The sequence below is a fragment of the Equus caballus genome, chromosome 26 (genome assembly GCF_041296265.1).
Source record: "Equus caballus isolate H_3958 breed thoroughbred chromosome 26, TB-T2T, whole genome shotgun sequence".
Taxonomy (NCBI): Eukaryota; Metazoa; Chordata; class Mammalia; order Perissodactyla; family Equidae; genus Equus; species Equus caballus.
The window spans coordinates 46,326,918-46,350,652 of NC_091709.1; the positions used below are offsets into that span (position 1 = coordinate 46,326,918).

General features: G+C 43.8%; 1 protein-coding gene across 12 annotated transcripts in view; it reads left to right on the top strand.

The window, feature by feature from the left end:
- TRAPPC10 (trafficking protein particle complex subunit 10) overlaps nucleotides 1-23,735 on the top strand; it is a 102,273-nt gene that overhangs the window by 72,599 nt on the left and 5,939 nt on the right. For all 12 annotated transcript variants that reach the window (XM_023630263.2, XM_023630264.2, XM_070252443.1 and 9 more), the window contains 4 exons: nucleotides 60-289; nucleotides 6,904-7,004; nucleotides 8,903-9,029; nucleotides 10,430-10,600. In XM_023630263.2, coding sequence (XP_023486031.1) covers nucleotides 60-289; nucleotides 6,904-7,004; nucleotides 8,903-9,029; nucleotides 10,430-10,600 — 629 coding nt within the window. The remainder of the gene's footprint in view (nucleotides 1-59; nucleotides 290-6,903; nucleotides 7,005-8,902; nucleotides 9,030-10,429; nucleotides 10,601-23,735) is intronic.

Below are 23,735 nucleotides of genomic sequence, written 5' to 3' on the forward strand. Positions count from 1 at the left end.
GAGAAAGGAACAAGGAAAACAGGGAATGTGTTAGAAGTGACTTTTTCTATTTTTCCTAGAAAAAGCTTCTGATGCATTGCTCCGGGTGCAGTCCTCTGACAAGGTCACAAGCATCAGTCTGCCTGCTGCGCCTGCATACCACATGATCGAATTTGAACTGGAAGTTCTCTCTTTACCTTCAGCTCCAGCAAGTGGAGGGGAAAGCAGTGTGCTGGGGGTAACTGAGCCCCATAGGAAGCATAAGGACACGCAGAAAGCTGGCCACTGCATGGCTACCACGGACCACAAAGTAAGGAGGGGCTGGAACTGCTCAGCCTGTGGTGGCAGCCTCTGTCTGTCCTGCATGTTGTGAAAGACAGTACATAAGAGAGAACTTTTGTTGAAGTGGCAGATTTCTAGTTCTTGATATCTCAGGCTCTCGTTGGGTTTGGCACTTGTCTGTGGATCACCGCTTCTTAGATACAGGGTGCATCTTGTAAGGACAAAGGCAAACTTTTCTATTCCAACTCAAGAGGGAAGGACAGTTTATTGTAAAAGATAGAGTGTTTGCTTAGGCGGAGGTGGGTTTGGGTCCGTGGTCCATTTGTCCTCGTGCTTGGGCTGCAGGGAGTGCTGTGTCGTGCTGTGCTTCATTTCTGTGCCCTGGAACATCACATCAAACTTAGCAAGCAAGAACTTCTGTCATTTTATGCTTTGGTGCTGGTATTTATTGACAGTTATTTGAGAGGTTCATGACTTTGATCCTAGGTCCACAGTCTGTTAGCTCACGGAACATGTTGTTAACGTTGTGCTTATTCCGGGTGTGTCCATGTCTTGTAACACAAATATCTGTTCTGAAGGCTTTTGAACAGCCCATGTGTAGAAGTGTAGGCTTGTGGTCCCATAGGACTGTGTATATTTGTATTCTTTTAAAAGCTGCTACCTGAGGGTCTGGCTTCCAGTCAGCCTGAATCTAGGTGCTGAGATCCTCCCCTCTGGGACACTGACAGACTTGGCACATCCTCAATTACTGGGAGCTACTGAAAATATAATAGGCCGCCTGGACAAGCACAAAGGTTTGGGAGACTACCAAGAGCTAGGAGAGGGTTGAACGCCAAGGTTCATCTCCTACACAAGGCCACTCCTCCAAGATGGGAGAAGTGGTGGTTTTATTTGCTGAATAGAAACCAACAGAGTCAAGCAAATTGAAGAAACAGAGGAATATATTCCAAGCAGAAGAAAAAGATAAAACTTAAGGGAAACACTGTAATGATACAGAGATAAGTAATTTGCCTGAGAAAGAGTTCAAAGTAATGGTTGTTAGGATTCTCACTGACGTGGTCAATAGAATGGATGAACACAGTCAGAACTTCAACAAAGAGATGGAAAATAATAAGAAAGTGCCAAGTAGAAGTCACAGAGCTGAAGAATATAATAACTAAACTGAAAAATATGCCAGAGGTGTTCAACAGCAGACCAGGTGAAGCAGAAGAAAGGATTAGTCAACTCAAATACAAGGCAGTAGAACTCACCCAATCAGAGGCAGCAAGAAGAGAAAAGAATGAAAAACAGTGAAGATAGGGACTTGTGGGAAAGCATCAAACCAGAGTAACATTTGCATTATAATAGGGCTCCTAGCAGGAGAAGAGAGAGAAAAAGGGGTAGAAATTTCATTGGAAGAAATAATGGTTGAAAACTTCCCTAACTTGGGGAAGGAAACAGACGTCCAGATCCAGGAAGCCCAGAGAGTTCCAAACAAGATGAACCCAAAGAGATCCACACCAAGACACATTATAGTTAAAAATGTCAAAAGCTAAATACAAGGAGAGAATCTTAAAAGCAGCAAGAGAAAAGCAACTTATTACAAACAAGGGTACCCCTATAAGACTATTAGCGGATTTCCCAGCAGAAACTTTGCAGGCCAGAAGGGAGTGGCATGATATATTCAAAGTGCTGAAAGAAAAAGCTTCCCACCAAGAATGCTCTACTCAGCAAGGTTATCACTCAGAATTGAAGGAGAGAGGAAGAGTTTTCTAGACAAGCAGAAGCTAAAGGAGTTCATCACTACTCAATCAGCCTTGCAGAAATGTTAAAGGGATGTCTTTAAGACGAAAAGAAAAGGTGCTAATTAGTAACAAGAACACATGGAAAAATAAATCTCACTGGAAAGGTAAACATATAGTAAAGATAGTGGATTAATCACTCATAGAGCTAGTATGAAGGCTAAAATACAAAAATAGTAAAAATAACTGATTATAGTAGTTAAGGGATACGCAAGATAAAAAGATGTAAAATGTGATATCAGAAACATAAAACTTGGGGGAGGGAATGTAGAGCTTTAGAATGCGATCAAACTTAAGTTGTTACCAACTAAAAATAGACTGTTATACATATGTTGTTATACGTAAGCCTTATGGTAACCATAAAGCAAAAACCTATAGTAAATGCACAAAAGATAAATAGGAATAAGAATACCACTAAAGAAAGTCATCAAACCGCAAAGGAAGAGAGCAAGAGGAAAAGAAAGGAACAGAGAGGAACTACAAAAATGGCCATAAAACAGTCAACAAAATTAAAAAAATAAGCACATACATATCAATTATTACTTTAAATGTAAATGGGCTAAATTCTCTAATCTAAAGACATAGAGTGGCTGAATGGATAAAAAAACAAGACCCATCTCTATGCTGCCTACAAGAGACTCACTGTAGACGTAAAGACAGACTGAAAGGGAAGGGATGGAAAAAGATATTCCATGCAAATGGAAAACAAAAGAGAGCTGGAGTAGCTATACTTAGATCAAACAAAATAGACTTTAAAACAAACACTGTAATAACAGACGAAGAAGGGTGTTACATAATGATAGGTCAGTCTAACGAGAGGAAAACATTTGTAATTATCTATACATCCAACATAGGAACACCTAAATATATAAAGCAAAGACTAACAAACCTAAAGGGAGAAACAGACAGCAATACAGTGATAATGAGGGACTTTAATACCTCGCTTTCATCCAGACAGCAAATCAGTAAGGAAACATTTGCCTTAAACACGTTAGACCAGATGGACTTAACAGACATTTACAGAACACTCCATCCCAAAGCAACAGAATACAGATTCTTCTCAAGTGCACATGGAACATTTTCCAAGATAGATCATATATTAGGCCACAGAATAAGTCTTAATAAATTTAAGAGGATTGAAACCATATCAAACATCTTTTACAACCATAGTGGTATGAAGCTAGAAATTAATTACATGAAGAAAACTGAAAAATTCACAAATATGTGGAGATTAAACAGCATACTGCTGAACAACCAATGGGTCAAAGGAGAAATCAAAAAATACCTTGAAACAAAAGAAAATGGAAATGTAACATACTACAATTTATGAGATGCAGTGAAAGCAGTAGTAAGAGGGAAGTTCACAGGGATAAATGCCTACCTCAATAAACAAGAAAAGTCTCAAACCACCTAGTATTCCACCTCAAGGAACTAGAAAAAGAAGAACAAACGAAGCCCAAACTTAGTAGAAGGGAGGAAATAACAAAGATTAGAGCAGAAATAAATGAAATAGAGACTAAAAAGACAATAGAAAAGATCAGTGAAGCTAAGAGCTGGTTCTTTGAGAAGATAAAATTGACAAATCTTTAGCAAGACTCACCAAGAAAAAAGAGAGAGGACTCAAATAGAATCAGAAACGAAAGAGGAACTGTTAGAACTGGTAACCACAGAAATATAAGGGATCATAAGAGACTACTATGAACAATTATATGCCAACATATTGGGCAACTTAGAAGAAATGGATGAACTCCTAGAAACATATAACCTACCAAGACGGAATCATGATGAAATAGAAAAACCTGAATTGACTGATTACTAGTAAGGAGATTGAATCAGTAATCAGAAACCTCCCAACAAACGAAAGTCCAAGACCAGACAGCTTCCCTGGTGAATTCTACCAAACATTCAAAGAAGAATTAATACCGGTCCTTCTCAGACTTCCAAAAAAGAGAAGAGGAAAGAACTCTTCCAAACTCATTTTATGAGGCCAGGATTACCTTGATACCAAAACCAGACCAGGATGCTACAAGAAAAGAAAACTACAGGCCAATATCCCTGATGAACATAGGTGCAAAAATTCTCAAAAAATTTTGGCAAACTGAATTCAACAATACATTAAAAGGATCATATACCATGGTCAAGTGGGATTTGATCAAGGGATGCAAGGATGGTTCAGTGTCTGTAAATCAGTCAGTGTGATACGCCACATTAACAAAATGAAGGATGAAAATTATATGATCATTTCAGTACATGCAGAAAAAGCATTTGACAAAATTCAACATCCATTTATGATAAAAACTCTCAGCGAAGTGGGTTTAGAGAGAATGTATGTGAACATAATAAAGGCTATATATGACAAGTTCACAGCTAATAATCATACTCAATGGTCAAAAGCTGAAACCTTTTCCTCTAAGGTCAGGAACAAGACAAGGATATCCACTCTTGCCACTTTTATTCAAAATAGTATTGAAGTCCTAGCCAGAGCAATTAGGCAAGAAAAAGAAATAAAAGGCATCCAAATTGGAAAGGAGGAAGTTAAATTGTCACTATTTGCAGATGCCATGATATATATAGAAAACCCTAAAGTGTCCATCAAAAAACTGTTAGAACTAGTAAACAAATTCAGTAAAGTTGTAGGATACAGAATCAATATACAAAAGTCTGTTGCATTTCTTTACACTAATAATGAACTATCAGAAAGAGAAATTAGGAGAATCCCTTTTACAGTTACATCAAAAATAATAAAATATCTAGGAATAAATTTAACCAACGAGATGAAAGACTTGTATATTGAAAACTACAGTGGCTGGCCTGGTGGCGCAGTGGTTAAGTTCTCACGTTCCGCTTTGGCGGCCTGGGGCTCACCAGTTCGGATCCCGGGTGTGGACATGGCACCGTTTGTCAGGCTATGCTGTGATAGGCGTCCCACATATAAAGTAGAGAAAGATGGGCGTGGATGTTAGCTCAGGGCCAGTCTGCCTCAGAATAAAAAAAAGAAAATTACAATGAATGAAATTGAAGAAGACACAAATAAATGGGAAGATACTCTGCTCGTGGATTAGAAGAATTGATATTATTAAAATGTCCATATTACCCAGTATAATATATGGATTCAACACAATCCCTATCAAAATTCCAGTGGCATTTTTCACAAAAATAGAACAAACAATCCTAAAATTTATATGGAACTACAGAAGCCCTTGAATAGCCAAAGCAATCTTGAGAAAGAAGAACGAAGCTGGAGGCATCATGCTCCCTGATTTCAAACTACAGCCATGTGCTGCATTACGGTGTTTTGATCAATGACAGACCGCATATACGACACGACGGTGGTCCCATAAGATTAGTACCATATAGCCTAAATGTGTAATAGGCTATGCCATCTAGGTTTGTGCAAGTGCACTCTATGATTTTGGCAAACCACAAAATCACCTAAGGAGGCATTTCTCAGAATGCAGCCCTGTTAAGTGACGCATGACTGTATATTACAAGGCTATAGTAATTAAAACGGTATGGTATTGGCATAAAAACCAGACACACAGATCAATGGAACAGAATAGAGAGCCCAGAAATAAACCTGCACATACTTGGTCAATTAATTTACAACAAAGGAGCCGCGAATATATAATAGAGAAAGAACAGTCTCTTCAATAAATGATGTTGGGGAAACTGGACAGCCACATACAAAGGAATAAAACCGGACTACCATCTTACACCATATACAAAAGTTAACTCAAAATGGATTAAAGACTTGAACTTAAGACCTGAAACCATAAAACTCCTAGAAGAAAACATAGGTGGTAAGCTCTTTGACATAGGCTTTAGCAATGATTTTTTAAATCTGACTCCAAAAGCAAAAGCAACCAAAGCAAAAACAAACAAGTGGGATAAAGAATTTCTACACAGCAAAGGAAACCATCCACGAAATGAAAAGGCAACCTACCGAATGGGAGAAAATATTTACAAATCATAAATCTGATAAGGAACTAATACCCAAAATATATAAAGAACTCATAGAACTCAATAGCAAAATAAAAACCTGATTAACAAATGGGCAGAAGATCTGAATAGACATTTTTCCATACAGATGGCCAACAGGTACATGAAAAGGTGCTCAACATTATTAATTATTAGAGAAATGCAAATCAAAAGCACACTGAGATAGCGCCTCACACCTGCTAGAATGCCTATTACAAAAAAGACAAGAAATAGCAAGTGTTGGCAAGGATGTGAAAGAAAGAGAGCCCTTGTGCACTGTTGGTGGGAGCACAATTTGGTGCAGCCACTATGGAAAGTAGTGTGGAGGGGCCTGAAAAAATTAAAAATAGAACTACCATATGATCCAACAATTCCACTTCTGGGTATTTATCTGAAGGAAAAAACCCGCTAACTTGAAAAGATACATGCATCCCCATGTTCATTGCAGCATTATTCACGATAGCACGGTATGGAAACAACCGAAGTGTCCATTGATGGATGAATGGATAAAGAAATTGTGGTGTATATACAATGGAATATTATTCGGCTATAGAAAAGAGGGAAATCGTGCTGTGTGTTACAACATGCATGGACTTCAAGGGCATATGCTAAGTGAAATAAGACAGAGAGAAAGACAAACACTGTGCGATCTCATTTATATGCGGAATCTAAAATAAAACAAGCTCATAGATACAGAGAATAGATTGCTGGTTGCCAGGGGTGGAAGGTGGCTGTGTTTCTTAGCCTTTTATCCTACTACTTTTCTTCATACTCTTTTTTTTTTTTCAATTATTCATTTTATTTAAACTAAAAAAAAAAAATAGTTCACCCATTTTTCCTACTCAGGGGAGTGGTCTGAATGTGCATCCCTGTTTCTCCTCAGGTGTCCATCGATTGCCCATGGTCCATCTACTCCACCGTCATCGCACTGACCTTCAGCGTACCCTTCAGGACCAGACACTCTTTGCTGTCAGCCGGAACACGGTAAAAGAGGCATGCACTCCAGGCCCTGGTCCTGTCCCAGGCTCTCCTATGCGGAGACCCTTGCTGTTCATAGCCTGGCCGTGGTGACATTGAGCCCGTTTTCTTACATAACCATGATGCCATCTTCCACATGTTAAAATTCCGAGTAACTCCCTGGTGTCTTACAACACCCAGTCGATATTCAGATTTCCCCAGCTGTCTCAAAAATGATGTTGCGCAGTCGGTTTGTGGGATGTGGGATCCAAACAAAGTCCCCATTTGATTACGAGACCCCTTTTTATCCCTCCTTCCCCTTTTTCAAGCCATTGGCTCATTGACAAACTTGGGTCAATTGTCCTCTAGAAAGTTCACCATTCTAGATTAGACTGGTCACATCCTCTTGGATTTGTTTAACTAGTTACCCTGTCAATTGGTAGTCACCTCTAGAACAGCGTTTTTCAACCTTGGCCCTGCTGATGCTTTGGGTCAGATGACCCTTTGTTGTGGGGGCTGGGGGCCGTGGGGGCTGTCCTGCACACTGTAGCATGTTTAGCAGCACCCTGGCTCTCCTCCTTTATGCCAGTGACACTCCCCATCCTCCCCACCCCCAATGTGACAACAACAAATGTCTCCAGACATTGCCCAGTGTCCCCTGGGGGGCCTAAATTGCCCCCACTTGAGAACCACTGCTCTAGAGGCTTGCTGAGATCCAGAATCAGCCTTTGGACAAGAATGTTTGGAGGTGGTGTCCTGTGCTTTGTGTGTCACGCATCAGGGGACACACAGTGTCTGGCGTCCCACTGGAAGTGATGATGCTCACATTGATCACTAGGCTCAGGGAGAGTCTGGCCTCTCATTGTAACATTCCCCTTTTGCTTTCATCCGTTGATGATGTTCAGGTAATTTGGAAACAAAAATGTCAGGACCATTTTTATTTTTATTTTTTTTTTAAGATTGGCACCTGAGCTAACAACTGTTGTCAGTCTTCTCCTCCCCCTGCCCCAATCCCCCTGGTACATAGTTGTATATTTTAGTTGTGAGTCCTTCTGGTTGTGGCACGTGGGACGCCGCCTCAGCATGGCCTGACAAGCGTTGCCATGTCCGCGCCCAGGATCCAAACTGGCGAAACCCTGGGCCACAGAAACAGAGCTCGCAAACTTAACCACTCAGCCACGGGGCGGCCCCAGGACCACTTTTAGAGTGGAACATTATGGTAGCAGGGTTTTTTCCTTCAGATCACCGTGAGGGAACTACAGACATTAATGGTTAAAAACATCAGCAGTTCTCACTAGAACCTGAGTTGCTTTATTTAAGACTGGCTTTTCAAAACTCCTCTTTACCTGTAGCAGAAATTAAAGTGAACCCTGTACTGAGTTTCTCAGTGTGTGCCCATTGCCTCTGATGATGAAGAGTAGCGTTGCCCTTTCCTACACAGTTCATTGCAATCTACTACATGTTTAGGAAAATCAGTTGTAATCATTTAATGATACTGTATCAGAAACAATATTCTTTGATCCATTTTTTATCAGAAATTGCTTAGATTTTTTTATCTGACACTTTTTTCTTTTTGCTGAGGAAGATTAGCCCTGAGGTAACATCTGTGCCAGTCTTCCTCTATTTTATGTGTGGATTGTTGCCATAGCATGACCGACAAGTGGTGTAGGTCTGCACCTGGGATCCGAACCTGTGAACCCAGGCTGCTGAAGCAGAGCGTGCCGAACTTAACCACTGCGTCACAGGGCTGGCCCTTTTCTAATACTTTTACATGTGAAATCGAAAATAGGAATATATGTAACAGCTGGTTCTTATTTTGCTATGTCACTCTTTCAATTCCCCAGAAAGCCAAATATATTCACAAAGCCAAAATATATTTAATAAAGTTCTTAAATGCCAAAATCTGTTTTCTTTTTCTACTTTAGGAAGTATGTTCAAGTTTGTGTCCAGAATTTGTCAGAACTTGACTTTCAGCTGTCAGATAGTAAACTTGTAGATACCGGTGACGGTACCGACCTGCAACTAATTCCGCTAAACACGAAATCCCAGCAGGTAACTCTTTTCTAGAATTGAGCATCAACTTCTTAACAGAAGACAGCGTGAGAGGAAGAGTGTAAGATGGAGCCTCCATCGTGTTTTGATGAGAGGGACGTGTGCTTTCAGACTGAGAGTGGTCTTACTGGGGCTTAGTCAAAAGCGCTTGCACATAAGGCTGCTCTGAAACGACGGCTTTGTTGCCACGATGTGCATGTTCGCGTTTCACCTTGTGGACTGAGTGGCACAATGGATGGGTTAGGAAACAGACAGATATTTGTATTTTCAGAAGGGTTAAGTCTTAGACTTGTCCTGCTCTATGCACAGATTCACGTAACTACAGGCTTATTTGTAGTCCCAAGTTGACTGCATGGACACCATCATCCATGGGAAGTGGTGGCTGTCCCCTTCTGCCTGTAGTGCAGCACCTACCTGTGCCCAAGGAAGCGATCTTCGGTGTTGGTGTAACTTTGGAAAGGAGTCATATTCATGTGCACGCTGCCTGGCTGAGTCCTGACCTTGCTTTTTCTGTTCATTTGTCACATGTTTTCATTTATTTATTTATTTTATTTTTAATTTTTTACTCTTTTTTGAGGAAGATTAGCCCTGAGCTAATATCTGCCACCAATCCTCCTCCTTTTTAGCTGAGGAAGATTGGCCCTGAACTAACATCCATGCCCATCTTCCTCTACTTTATATGTGGGGTGCCTGCCAAAGCATGGCTCAGTAAGTGGTGCATAAGTCTGCACCCAGGATCTGAACTGGTGAACCCTGGGCCACCGAAGAGGAGCATGCGAACTTAACTGCTGCTTCTCTGGGCCGGCCCCGTCACATGTTTTTAGATAATAAATGCTGAGTGTTTAGAACAAAGCTTTTCTTAATGGATGTCTGATCTTTAGCATTTTCAAAAGATTCTTCCCAACTAACCTTTGACCTGTTTCAAATGCTACCCAAGTCTGTTACCATGCTTGTAGCTGTGGACTTCATGCATGAATTGGGAGCGGTGTTAGTTCCTCATTTAACTTAATGTTAAATGCAAAGTAATTGGCGTGGATGTAAAGATGTCCTTTTAAATTGGTTGACAGCATTTCCCCTTTTGGAAATGTATGGGATACTGTTAACCAATAAACATTCTTTATGCTTTTTTTGTAATGCCCTATGCTCTGAAGCTTATGGAATCATAGGGAATTAAAACCTTCTTACCAACTTTGTGCAGTCTTTGTTGGGGGCGAGGTCAGGTTGGAGGAGCGGAGGGCGGTGGTGGGGACGCCGGACCGCAGGCAGCGCATGCGCAGTGTGGGGCAGCAGGGCTCTGTGGGCGGCCTCTCCTAGCCGCACACATGCCGGGGCAGGCAGCGGCTTTGCACTGGGATGCCTGTTTCGCCCTGATGTACCGTGACGGCCGACTCGTTTTGCAGCGCATCTCCAGCAAGCAGTCGGTGTTCTTTGTCTGGGAGTTGCAGTGGACCCAGGAGCCTCCCCCGTCTCTGCATTGCCGCTTCTCCGTGGGATTCTCCCCGGCTGCTGAGGAACGCCTGTCTATCTCCTTAAAGCCGTATACTTACGAATTTCAAGTCGAAAATTTTTTTGTACGTATTGTATTGTTTTTTTGGTGGGGGTGTGGGTTGGGAAAATGAAAGGTGGCACGTGTCCTTTATAATCCCCCAAAAACCAGATAGACAGAGTCTTTCAATATAGTGAAGCAACAGATCAAGGAGAATAGTTAAGTCCTTGACTGGCTGGATTTTAGAACCCCAGGTCCTTTTCAAGTGACTGTCTGATACACTCTTGGTGGCGGTTCTAAGATATTTGTTTATTTGTTTGTTTATTTTTATTACTTTATTTTTTTTATTAAAAATTGGCACCCGAGCTAACATCCATTGCCAATCTTCTTTTTTTCTTCTCCCCAGAGCCCCCAGTACATAGTTGTGTATTCTAGCTGTAGGTCCTTCTAGTTGTGCTACGTGGACGGCACCTCAGCATGGCCTGATGAGCACTGCTAGGGCCACACCAGGGTCCAAACCGGCCAAACCCTGGGCCGCCAAAGTGGAGGCCACGAACTGGAACGTAACCACTCCACCACAGGCCGGCCCCTGTAAAACGTTTATAATCTATAAAGACCAAAGACTGCTGATCTCTTGTCCCATTTCTCTTCCTCACGTTGACTTAGTAATGTCCTGGAAGTGTTTCTCAGAGTCTTTTCATCTTGATCATAAACTACTCCTCAGTGGGGTTGCTTTATGAAGGCATGTCTCTAGTTTTTTAAAAGAAAAACTGAAAGTATTACAGAAATTTTCTTTTTTATTTACTTTTTAAATTTTTTTTTTACTTTTAAAATTTTTTTGAGGAAGATTAGGCCTAAGCTAACATCTGCTGCCAATCCCCCCCTTTTTGCTGAGGAAGACTGGCCCTGAGCTAACATCCATGCCCATCTTCCTCTATTTTATATGTGGGACGCCTACCACAGTATGGCTTGCCAAGTGGTGCCATGTCCGCACCCAGGATCTGAACTGGCAAACCCCGGGCTACCGAAGTGGAATGTGCACACTTAACCACTGCACCACCGGGCCAGCTCCTACAGAAATTTTCTTAACCAATGTTGTGAAGATTATCTCATAACCTGCGCATTAAGTATGGAGCTAAAAGTAGCCTTGAGCTAGGTGAATAGAATTGTGTCTTTTGATTCTTTAGTGGGGTTATTGGACTTTGTTATGTAAACCAAATTGTAAATAGACAGTTTTGTGGTTTTCCTTTTCTTCTCTGTACTACTGAAATTGTCCCACTGAAATTTGACTCTCCTGTTTTATTTAACGCTGCTCTTAGCTAAATTAGAGTTAACATAATCACTAGCATAATTTGTCTTCTTGTCATACAAGCAGACACCTTTTGATGTGTTAACAGCAGCTGAACATGCAGGTCACTCTCACAGTCAGGAGTCTGCATATGTCCATCTGGTTTGCTTGCCGCAGAAGTCGGCTCACTGCTTCGCAGTTCTCACTGTTACTTTCCTGTCTGATTTGCTTCCTCTTCAAGTTAAGAGTATGGAAAAACTTCTCCTTTAGAACTGTACAAGCTGAGTAAAAGGCCAGAGAGGAGTATCTGGTGGCTTGCTCTTTTCAAAACTGGTATTCTGGGGACCAGAAATAGAGATAGCACTTTTTTAAAAAAACATTATTGAGCTATAACTTATATACCGTAGAGTTCACCCATTTGAAGTGTACAATTCAATGAATTTAGTGTATTGACAGAGTTGTGCAACCATTACCATAATTTTAATTGAGAACAATTTCATCATTTCAGAGAGAAACCTTGTGCCCCATTAACAGTCACTCCCGTTCCTTCTTCTCAATCCTGGGCAACCACCTCTCCACAGGCCCAGCTGTCCGTGGGTTTGCCTGTTCCGCGCATTTCACATACACGAGATCGATCATATGACGTGTGGCCTTTTGGTGACTGGCTTTTCACTTGGCAGTGTTTCCTAGGTGCATTCATTTTGTAGCATATATCAAGTCTTTGTTCCTTTTGATAGCTGAATAATATTCCATTGTGTGGGCAGGCCACATTTTGTTTTTCCATTTATCAGTGGCTAGACATCTGGGTTGTTTCCACTTGGGGGCTATTGTGAATAATGACGTTATGAAGATCCTTGTGTAAAATTTTCTGTGTACGCATGTATCCAGTTCTCTTGGGTGAACACCTAGGTGGAGTTGCTGGATCGTGTGGTAACTCTGTGTTTAACTTTTTGAGAAGCTTCTTAACTGTTTTTCTAACAGACGTCACTTTACCCCACTAGCAACATATGAGGGTTCCAGTTTCCACGTACTTGTCAACACTTGTTTTGTTGTCTTTTTGATGATAGCCATCCCAATGGGTGTGAAGTGTGTATCTCGTGATTTTGCTTTGCATTTTCCTAATGGCTGATGATGTTGAGTATCTTTCATGTGCTTATTGGCCGTTCGTATATCAAAGATGTCTATTCATATTCTTTGCCCACTTTATAATAGGGTTGTCTTTTTATTATTGAGTGGTAGGAGTTCTTTATATATTTTAGATACCAGTCTCTTATCATAAATTTAATTGCGAATGTTTTCTCCCATGCTATGGGTTGTATTTTCATTTTCTTGATGGTGTCCTTTGAAGCACAAAAGTTTCTTGTTGGTTGTTTTTTGTTTTGTTTTGTTTTTGTTGCTGAGGAAGATTCACCTTGAGCTAATGTCTGTGCCAGTCTTCCTCTATTTTGTATGTGGGTCCCTGCTGATTCAGGCTCAGCGAGCCGAGGGGTCAAAAGAAAGATTTCTTGGACTCCCAAGGTCTGGTGGTTGTGCTCCTTTATTCAGAGAACAGCATGGGAACAGGATCCATGGGCAGTGAAGCGCTGCATTGTGTTGAGGGTAGGGCTAAATTTATAAGGCATAGGTATGTGGGTTATTTTTTACTAGACAAAGGAAATATCATGTAAAAAAGTTATTAAAATGGTATCATGCAGGTGGGGTCTGGTTATCGTGTGATCGTATAACTTTAGATATGAATCAGGTCAAGACATCCTATACTTCCCAGAGGCTGATATAGATCAGCATGTAGGCCAGAAGGCCTTGGGCTTCTCTCCCTGGGGCAGACTTGATCCACATCATAAAACGCCCCCTGAACCCATTTGGCCCCGAAATCCTTTGGGGATATGGATGATGGTCAGTTTTCTGTAACTACTTCCAGCTGTACAAGGTCATAGAGCTGTCCCTAAATGGGGCCATGGGGGTATAGGCAGGAAGTTCAGTGGACTGGAAGGTTGTGCCCGCAAAGTCCAAGGCAGACAAGGTACACAGAGCCTCTGGAGACGAGAGAATCATATGATGGGAAGTGGTCCAGGACGTGAAACGTTTTTGGCGTGTGGAAGACAAACAATAAAATAGACAACAAATTATAATAAGAAATACAAGCAATATGATTAACCCAATGAATAAAGCTTTGATAGTAGTCTGGAGACCTGGTCCTGACCAGGAGTTCAACCAATCACTCAGGGATAGTGTAGGGTCAGACGTAGATTTAATTTGGTGACGCGTATCGGATAGGAGGCCAGAGATGTTTTGATGGTAGTCGGGAATATAGACACAACATTCAGTTTCTATAATGGCACGAGTGCCCCCCGTGCTGCCGTAAGGCATCCGGTGCCATTCGGTTTTGGAGGACTGCCTTACGCGTTTGGGACACTTCTGAATTGAGCAGTGAAAGGATATGTTGTGTATTGTTTAATGCCTTCACGGTAAATTTGTTTAGGGCTTCCATGTGCCAGATGACACTTTCGATTCCTAATTGGGGAAGGAAAATTGAGGCAAGGTGATCATACCAGGGGAAGACAGAGCGGGTCCAGCGCTGTTGCAGGTTGGGTAGGTTAGCGGGAGGAGATACAGTAAATGTAGTTCTACCTTGCATCCAGATGAAGCCTAGGGTGCACCGTCCAATCCATCCAGGCGGCAGCCAAGGCCATAAGTTGGAGCCACATAACCACTGAGTGCTGTTAGGGGCTAACCAACATATGCTGGGCCATCTACCCCAGTCAGTCCCAAACCAGTCAATATTTTTTAAGGCTATGACAGGAGAACACATCTGACAGGGAATTTGTCCCATAGGTTGGGTCCTATTAGGCCATGTATCACAAGTGTGGTTGGTTTGTTCCCAACATAGAGTGGCCTTTTGACTGAGTTGACCATTAGTAGGAGTGAGCCAAATATATTCGTCCCAAATTTGATACAGTCCATCCTGTGTATATCGATAGGTTGGGGACTTTACTTTAGGAACCCGTTGTTTATGATCCACCTGTGACAAGGCGAATCTAGTTAGTATTTGGGCAGTAGAGTTGAAGGAAAAGTTTGATTGTGGCCAGGGAGCTCCCAGGTATCAGAGACAGATGGCCACAGGGAGACATTATGATTAGTAATAGATGAATCTTGTAGAAGAGAAGAGCTAGAAATATATTGTGTGGTAAAGGGAAGCATTGCATGTCAATCAGTACCCTGGAGGGGAGGGACCCACCAGGGGAGGCCGGAAGTACTAGACAGAGGCAAGAGTCCTCACCCCAACATGGGGTTTGGTTCCGGAGCTCAGCATAATGTTGAGCCCATTTTAAAAAAGAATTGTCTGTAATTACAAAAGGAGATAAGAGGAAAATAATGAAGATAGGGCTCATTTTGTTCTAAAAAGTAGTTTTAAATCATGAGTTTGTTCACAGGAGTAGTCCAGTTGAACAGCACGATATGGATCAGCTTTGTCCTATAAAGAAGTCATAGGTTTCATTCAGGAAATATGAGTCCAAGAAGTATGATCTTTTAACTTTACAGCTGTGGGGGTACTTAGAACGACTTGAGAAGGTCCTTTCCATTTTAGGCTTAGCCCATCAGAATGTGTTTTCCATTCCTTGAAATGTACCACATCTCCAGGATTTACCTGGCAAGATATATCGGCAGCCAATGCGTCTGGCTTAGGTGAATGATTATCCACATACTCATTTAGTTCCTTTTGTATTAGACCAGCCTCAATGGAATAGCGGTATAGTTGGTGGTAATCAGAGTCCAGTACTACATCGGCAGATGGAAAGGACCTTCCATACAGGCTTTCATAAGGGCTTAACCCTAACGTGTTCTTAGGGACAGTTCTCATCCATAGGAGGCCAATGGGTAAGAGTATAATCCAAGTTTCCAGACTTAATTTGGAGAGATGTCATTTTAGAGTATGGTTTGCTTTTTCCACTTGCCCAGGGGATTTTGGGTGCCAGGCCAAATGCCAATAGTGTTTAATTTGTAAAGCTGAAGAGACCTGTTGTGTTATTTGAGCTATGAAAGAGGCTCATTAGCACTCCGTAAGGTCTTGGGCAAGCCAAAGCGTGAGAGGATCTCCCTTAGAAGGGCCTTTGTTATTTCGATTGCCCGTTCACTTCGACAAGCAAAGGCCTCAATCCAGACTGTAAAGGTACCGACAGATACTGAAAGATACTTATAGCCATGACAGGGAGGCATTTGAGTAAAATCCAGTTGCTAGTCTTCCGCCAGATAGGTGCCCCATCGTCATACAGGCCACAAGAAGGGAGGTGGTTTAGCTGCCCCCTCTGGATTTACTTGAGCACAAGTGGCACAAGAGCAGCAGACCTGCCTAATGGTGGCATGGAGAGTATGCCCATCAAAGGATTTAGAAAGTAGTTGAGTCAAGGATTGTTTGCCAAAGTAGGTAGCCTGATGAATTCTGTTAACGAATTTCCATTGAAGGCTTTTAGGTATGAAAATGTTTCCCTGATCGTTAATTAGCCAAGACTTTTGTTTCCTGGGTGTATCCCTTTTCTTGAGTCAGGCTTATTTCTTTTTTCTTTTCTTTTTTTTTTTTTGAGGAAGATTAGCCCTGAGCTAACTACTGCCAACCCTACTCTTTTTGCTGAGGAAGACTGGCCCTGAACTAACATCCATGTCCATCTTCCTCTACTTTATACATGGGACGCTTACCACAGTATGACATGCCAAGCGGTGCCATGTCCACACCTGGGATCCGAACCGGTGAACCCCAGGCCACCAAGAAGGGGAACGTGCTAACTTAACCGCTGCGCCACCCGGCCGGCCCCCAGGGTTATTTCTTGATTTGTATAAATAGGACTAATAAGGCCTGAAGCAGGGGGAATGGGGAGTAAGCTGAAAAGATTACTCTGTTTAGCTGCCCGTGTAGCTTCCTGGTCACTGAAATTATTGCCCCTGCTCAGGGGAAGCAGCCTTCCGACGTTCCCAGCGATGGACCGTGGCCACTTGCTTTGCAAGAAGCACGGAACTCAAAAGAGCCCAAACCTCTGTTCCGTGTTCGACAGGGGAGTTCTTTGTATTGAGTAAACCCCTTCCTTTCACATGGCCCCATGTGCATGTGGGACCAATAAGGCATATTTTGAGTTAATGTAAATACTAATAACCATATGCTTCGCTGTAAATATTGATAACCATGTCCTTCGTCAGGTGAAGGGCTTGGGTAAGAGTCGTGAGTTCAGCCTTTTGGGCGGACGTGTTGGCTGGAAGGGCTTGTGCCTCATTGATGTGTGAGGCGTTGACTACAGCATAGCCTGCCTTGCATAGCCCCTGTTCTGTGAAGCTACTGCCGTCTATAAACCAGGTGTCATCTGCATTATCTCAGGAGGGAATCTAGCAGTCAGGCCTGCTAGAGTACATCTGCTCTATGACTTGAGAGCATGTGTTCTTCAAATCCTGGACTGGGTAGTCAGGACCGGGCGTAAGGTCTGCCGGATTAATCGTTCGACGCATCTGAAGGATGACCTCAGGGGTGTCTAGGAGGATGGCCTGACAGTTAGTTAGACGTCCTCCAGTCATCCATTATGCCCTTAGTTTGCAACACGGCTTGTACCTGATGGGGAGTGATGACTGTTAAAGGTTGTCCCATAGTTAATTTAGAGGCCTCCTCAATTAAAAGAGCTGAGGCTGCTACAGCCCTTGAGCAGGCTGGCCATCCCAAAGCCACCGAGTCTAGAGTTTTTGAGAAATATCCAAAAATTTGGGTCTCTGGGCCTAGTCTTTGAGTGAGGGTACCGAGGGCTCGGCCCTGCTTTTCAGCAACATAAAGAGTAAAAGGCTGGTTGCCATTAGGCAGAACCAGGGCTGGGGCAGAAGACAATTGCTATTGAATTGACCGAAAGGCCTTGTCCTCCTTTTGTGTCCATTTCAGAGGTTCTGTATCAGGTCCTCTGGTTGCTTCATACAAAGGCTTTGCTATTACCCCGAACTGAGGAAGCCATAAACGACAGACTCCTACCATACCCAATGCGAAGGTGTTTTTTTGTCTTTGGTGGTCCAAGTTCGAGAGTAGTCTTTTCCCTATTTATAGAAAGTGCCGGGTGTCCTGGGGTTAAATCATAGCCCAAATAGGACACCTGCTGTCGTGAAATTTGTGCCTTTTGTGGGGACACTCGATATCCCCATTGGGCTAAGAAATTAAGGAAAAGGACAGTATTGTGATCAGAATCCTCCTTTGTGGGACTACAAATAAGAATATCATCAACATATTGTAGTAAACCACGGCAGGGAGTTTCACATCCCGCAGATCCTTGCCTAGGGCCCTTCCAAACAAATGGGGGCTCTCCCGGAAACCTTGGGGAGGACTGTCCACGTCAGCTGGATAGGAAGAGCTTCATTAGGAAACTTCCATTCGAAGGCGAATAAAGGTTGGGAGGTTTCATCCAGAGGAATACAAAAGAAAGCATCCTTTAAGTCCAGGACTGTGGACCAATTAGAGTTTTCTGGGAGCTGGGAAAGTATAGTATCTGGGTTAGGCACGATGGGGTGGTAGGAACAGTGGCCTTATTAGTTATGCGGAGGTCCTGGACCGAATGATAATCTCCATTTGGCTTCTTTACAGGCAAGATAGGAATGTTATAGGGAGACTGACATCGTTTAAGGAGGCCGTGACTGAGGAATTTTAATATAAAGGGTTGTAATCCTAGAATTGCCTCTGGTTTTAAAGGGCGTTGCTTCTTCTGGGGTACAAGAGAAGAGTCTCTCAGGGTAATAGAGACTGGCTAAGCTGTTATAGCTCTTCTTGGAAGGGAGCAGTCCCAAACCTGGGGATCAAGTGCTTCCCATATATGGGGTAGAATATTAGAGGCAATCTGGGAAACAACAGAGCTTGGAGAGAGAGCGGCAAACAAGCCATCCTCCTCGTGTGTCAGAATAAATTGGCTTCCTAGTTTTTTCATTAAGTCTCGCCCTAATAGTAGAGTAGGACAAGTAGGTAGGACTAGAAAAGTATGGGAAAAATCTGAGTCCGATATTGGCAAGATAAAGGAAGAGTTTGATAACAAAATTTAGAGTCACCCTCTATTCCACAATTTTTGATGGGGACTTAGGAGTTGGGCCAGAGTGGCAAAGAAGTGCAGAGTAAGTGGCTCCCGTATCAATAAGAAAATTGATCTGCTTACCCTCCACATCCAGAGGAACCCGGGGCTCAGTCTGTTCAGTGGTGATGGTTGCCAGACTGGCCTCTGGGCCCCTTCAGGCAGAGTCTTCGGGATTGCATCTCCAGGCAGGGAAGTGTGTTCTTGGCCCCACCTCGCTCTGGAGGTGAGGACAGTCACGCTTCCAATGTCCCTCTCACTTGCAGAGAGGACCAGGCCCAGGAGGAAGCTCCTTTCTTGGGCACTGTTTGCTCAGTGTCCAAGTTGACGGCAGTGGTAACAAGGGGACTTACCTGGGCCTCCGGCATTGGTAGTCTGAGACTTGGGCCCCTGGTTAGCCTGTTTCTGTGGCAATTCCGCTGCTAAAATGTGAGCCTGTACCTTACCCTGTAATTTTGCCCTTCTGTCCTTATCCTGTTTAAGAGTCAAGTCCCGATCATTAAACACCTGAGTAGCAACCTCCAAAAGTCTCTGTACAGCTGTTTGAGGACCCAAGGCCAATTTAGTCAGTTTTTGGTGTATGTCTGGGGCAGATTGAGTAATGAAGTACAGGTTTAGAACGGTCATCCTTTCCGGAGAAGTAGGGTCTAGATTAGTGTATTTTCCAATAGCTTCAGCTAATCTTCCTTGAAAAGGAGCAGGGTTTTCATCTGTTCCCTGAGTTACTTATTGGAGTTTGTCAAAATTAACCGGCTTTGAAAATCCCTTCTTCATTCCCTCTAAACAGTAATCACGTGATTGCGTTGTCCAATCTTCTTCATCCCCATAATCCCGTTTGGGGTCTGTATCTGGTGCTGCAGTGCCACCTGCTGGGTATGTATGTCTGTCTCTAGTATGTAAGTCAACTGCAAATTCACGTGCTCTCACCCAAAGACGATTTCTGTTGTCTGTAGTGCAGCAACAAGTAAGAATAATACAAATATCCTGCCAGGTCAATTCAGACATCATGATGAGCTGCTGAAAGCCATTGATAAATTGGGAAGGATTTTCTGAATGTCTACCGAGTTGTCTTTAGTTGAGCCATATCAGACACTGAAAATGGCACATGGACTCGAATGGTCCCCATTTCCCTGTTTGCTACCTCGTGGAGAGGGAAATGTCTGGGATTATAAGAGGTCCCACTCCTCGTGTGACCAGCAGAACTTATGAGGGTTGAGGACTCAATTTTAGGTTCCTCCTCGTAGGGAGAGGATATTCAGGTCTTTGAGTCCTCGGGACAGGTTAAATCGACAGGAGCTGCAGGGGCCTTCGGAGGAGGTCTGACAAGGCAGTCATCATCTAATATGTCAGGTGTGGGTTTTTCTACTGTAGTGGGGGAAGCTAGACACATGCGACAAACCACTCTGAGTTCAGGATCTTGATATAGGGCCATGAATGCTTGAATATAAGGGATTTCAGACCATCTTCCCAGGCGCGGCAACGTAAGTCTAGTTGAAAAATAGTATTAAAATTTAGGGTGCCTTTCATTGGCCTTTCTCCTCATTCAGCGTATGCTGAGGCCAAACAGTATTACAGTAAAAAATGTCTCTTTTTCTTTAGATCTTGTAGATCAAATTTTGCCCAGTTATTTAAAAGGCAACCCAAAGGTGAGTCCTTAAGAACAGAATTAGAAGCTCCCATGGTCCTAGGAAGCAAAAAGACAAAAGAAGAAAGATGAAAGAAAAGGGCCCATCACCTTGAAATTCCCCCCTGAACCTAGGGCAGCATCCTACCCATTGTTCTGCCTCTGGGGTTCTTGGAGCAAGGGGTGATGGGGGCATCCCCCTGCACTGCATCCCTTGTCTGTCTTCCCTATTATGCCTGGCAGTAATAGGCGCCTGGTGAATGGTCCCAGAGATAAAAGAAAAGAGAAAAACAGTGAAGAATTTTCTGCCGGTCTTGGGGCCATTCTACCCAGTGGCATCCTGGAGTTTTCTCCCAAGAAGGGGTTCCCATACTCAACGGAAGGTTAAAGTTTGGTACTTTCCTTGAACTGGAGTCCTGATGGGGACTTTCCCACAGTTCGGAGTGTGGTCAGGAGCCATAGGGAGGTATGCCAGTCCAGCCTGAGGAAAAGAAACCTGTCACGGGAGTCTTGGAGATTGGCGACCGTCCTGATGACTTAAGAGGCCCACCCGCGCCCACGTCAAATTTATGTATTAGAGATAGGATTAGGAAGGAACGCATCAATTCATTCTTCATCACCCTAAGGCTCAAGGTACTGATTCTCTTCGGGCCGAATGCCATGGTTTGCCCCATAGAGTAGCCACGGGCGGCAAACTTGTATTCATGCAGCTGTCCGAGAAGGTTGCTGATGAAGAAGTGAATTCAGATCCATCCTTGAAAAAGAGGAAGCCACAAGGAAGAAAAGTGCATTTATCAGAACTTAAGCGCACAAGCCCGTGAAGCAAGAAAGATCCCTGTACGGGCCACCAGAGGAAATGATGTGGGCTTGGCGAGCTGAGGAGTTGAAAGAAAGATTTCCTGGACTCTCAAGATCTGGTGGTAGTGCTCCTTTGTTCAGAGAATAGCATGGGGACGGCTCGTGGGCGGTGAAGGGCTGCAGTGTGTTGATGGTAGGGTTAAATTTACAAGGCATGGGGCCGGCCCGGTGGCGCAGCAGTTAAGTTCCATGTTCTGCTTCTTGGCGGCCCGGGGTTCACTGGTTCGGATCCTGGGTGCAGACATGGCACTGCTTGGCACGCCATGCTGTGGCAGGCGTCCCCTATGTAAAGTGAAGGAACATGGGCATGGATGTTAGCTCAGGGCCAGTCTTCCTCAGCAAAAAGAGGAGGACCAGCAGTAGTAGCTCAGGGCTAATCTTCCTCAAAAAAAAAAAAAATTTACAAGGCATAGGTATGTGAGTTATTGTTACTAGACAAAGGAAAGATCATGTAAAAAAGTCGTTGAAATGGTATCAGTGCAGGTGGAGTCTGGTTATCGGGTGGTCATATAACTTTAGATGTGAATCAGATCAGGATGTCCTATGTGTCCCTGAGGGTGATACAGATCGGCATATAGGCCAGAAGGCCTTGGGCTTCTCTCCCTGGGGCAGCCTTGAACCACATCACCCACCACAGCATGGCCACTGACGAGTGGTGTAGATGTGTGCCTGGGAACTGAACCCAGGCGGCAGAAGCAGAGCGCACTGAACTTAACCACTAGGCCACAGGCCCAGCCCCTGAAGCACGAAAGTTTTTAATTTTGATAAAGTCCTACTTATCAATCTCTTTTATTCCTTGTTCTTTTGGTGTAAGATCTAAGAAATCATTGCTTATCCCAAAGTCAAAAAGATTTCCTCCCGTGTTTTCTTCTAAGAGTTTTACAGTCTTAGCTCTTACATTCAGGTCTGCAGTCTACTTTGAGTTAACCTTTGTGTATGGTGAGAGGTGGGGTCCAGATTCATTCTTTCCATGTGAGTACTCAGGTATCCCTACATCATTTGTTGAAAAGACTGTTGTTTCCCCACTGGATGATCTTCGTACCCTTGTCGAAAACTGATGGCCTTAAATGTTGAAGTTTATGTCTCAGGAGGCTTATTTCTAGGCTCTGTACCTACAGCCTCAGCAGTGGCTGTCAGGGGCGGGAGGCGCCTCACTGCCAGCTTCTGGCCCAGCGCTTCCCCTCAGCCCTTCCTCTCCTTCTCATGTGCAGCCAGAGAGCAGTGTTCCAGGACACACGCTAACGAGCACACACACCTCCATCGCTCTTCCCTCTGGGCTTCCTTTCAAGCTCTAAGCAAATTCGTACTCTTCGTTGGCTCGGCTCAGAAACATTCCAGACTGGTGTGCTCCAGCCATGAGCATCTCAGGAGCCGGAGACCCTGAGCCAGCCTTTCGCGTTGCTGGTCTTCTCCGCGCAGCACTCCTTCCCCTGCCTGCCCCTGCCCCATCCACCATGACAGATGGCTCTGCTTCAGTCCGAGCACTGTGCTCCTTTGCGTTGCACGCGCAGGCGTCTTTGACACCCTCATAGTCAGAGGGCCCTGTGAGAGCCGGGGCTGCCCCCCTTCAGATCGGTAGAAGTCTGTTGCATCTCCAAACAGATGTAACTGGGTGTTTGATGGGAAATCCCTGAGCAAAGCCCATCCAGGATTACTGTTTAGCCTGTTAGGTCCCAGAAAAATGCTTTATCTTGACAGTTGGCTATTTGAAATCCTAAAATCTTCTTTCTTTGAACATGTTACAACACCAACAGAACACTTCTAAATTGAGTTGTTCTGTAATTATATACCTGTTCTGACTTTGGTAAATTAACACTTGGTGTGTGGAGCATAGAGTGCTAGGTGGTGAGCCCTGGTTCAACAAAAGACCACGAGAAACTGAAATAGAGAAGTGTATTGCTCACAGGCGCTGGAGGAAGTAATCTGCACTCCTGGAGGGGCCACACAGGGAGATCAAGGCAGAGTGCAGGCAGAGAGCAGGCCCCAGGGCACGTGCCTTCATAGGCTCTGTGGGTGGAGTGCTCTGGCGTTCCCAGGCCAGAGCTGGATTGGTCAATTCAAACCACAAGAGTGGGTTTTGGTAAGTCCCTGGGAGTGTTATCTAAGGGGCACGTGGGGGAAGGGCTGGGAGGCAGGGGTAGGGGTGCTGTTGATCTGTAGGGCTGTTGGGGAAGTCACATCAGGGACTTACATTTCCTGTGGCTCTCTGGCTGGTATCGGGGCATGCGCTTTCATGAGAGGCCAATGTCAGCTTAAGGACTTCACAGCCGCTTGGCCAAACAAAATGAGTGGCGAGGCAGAGCACCGTGGAGTAGCTGAGCTGCACTCTAGACAGTATCCTTCAAAAGTGGAACCACAGCCTGTGGGGGTGAGCCCG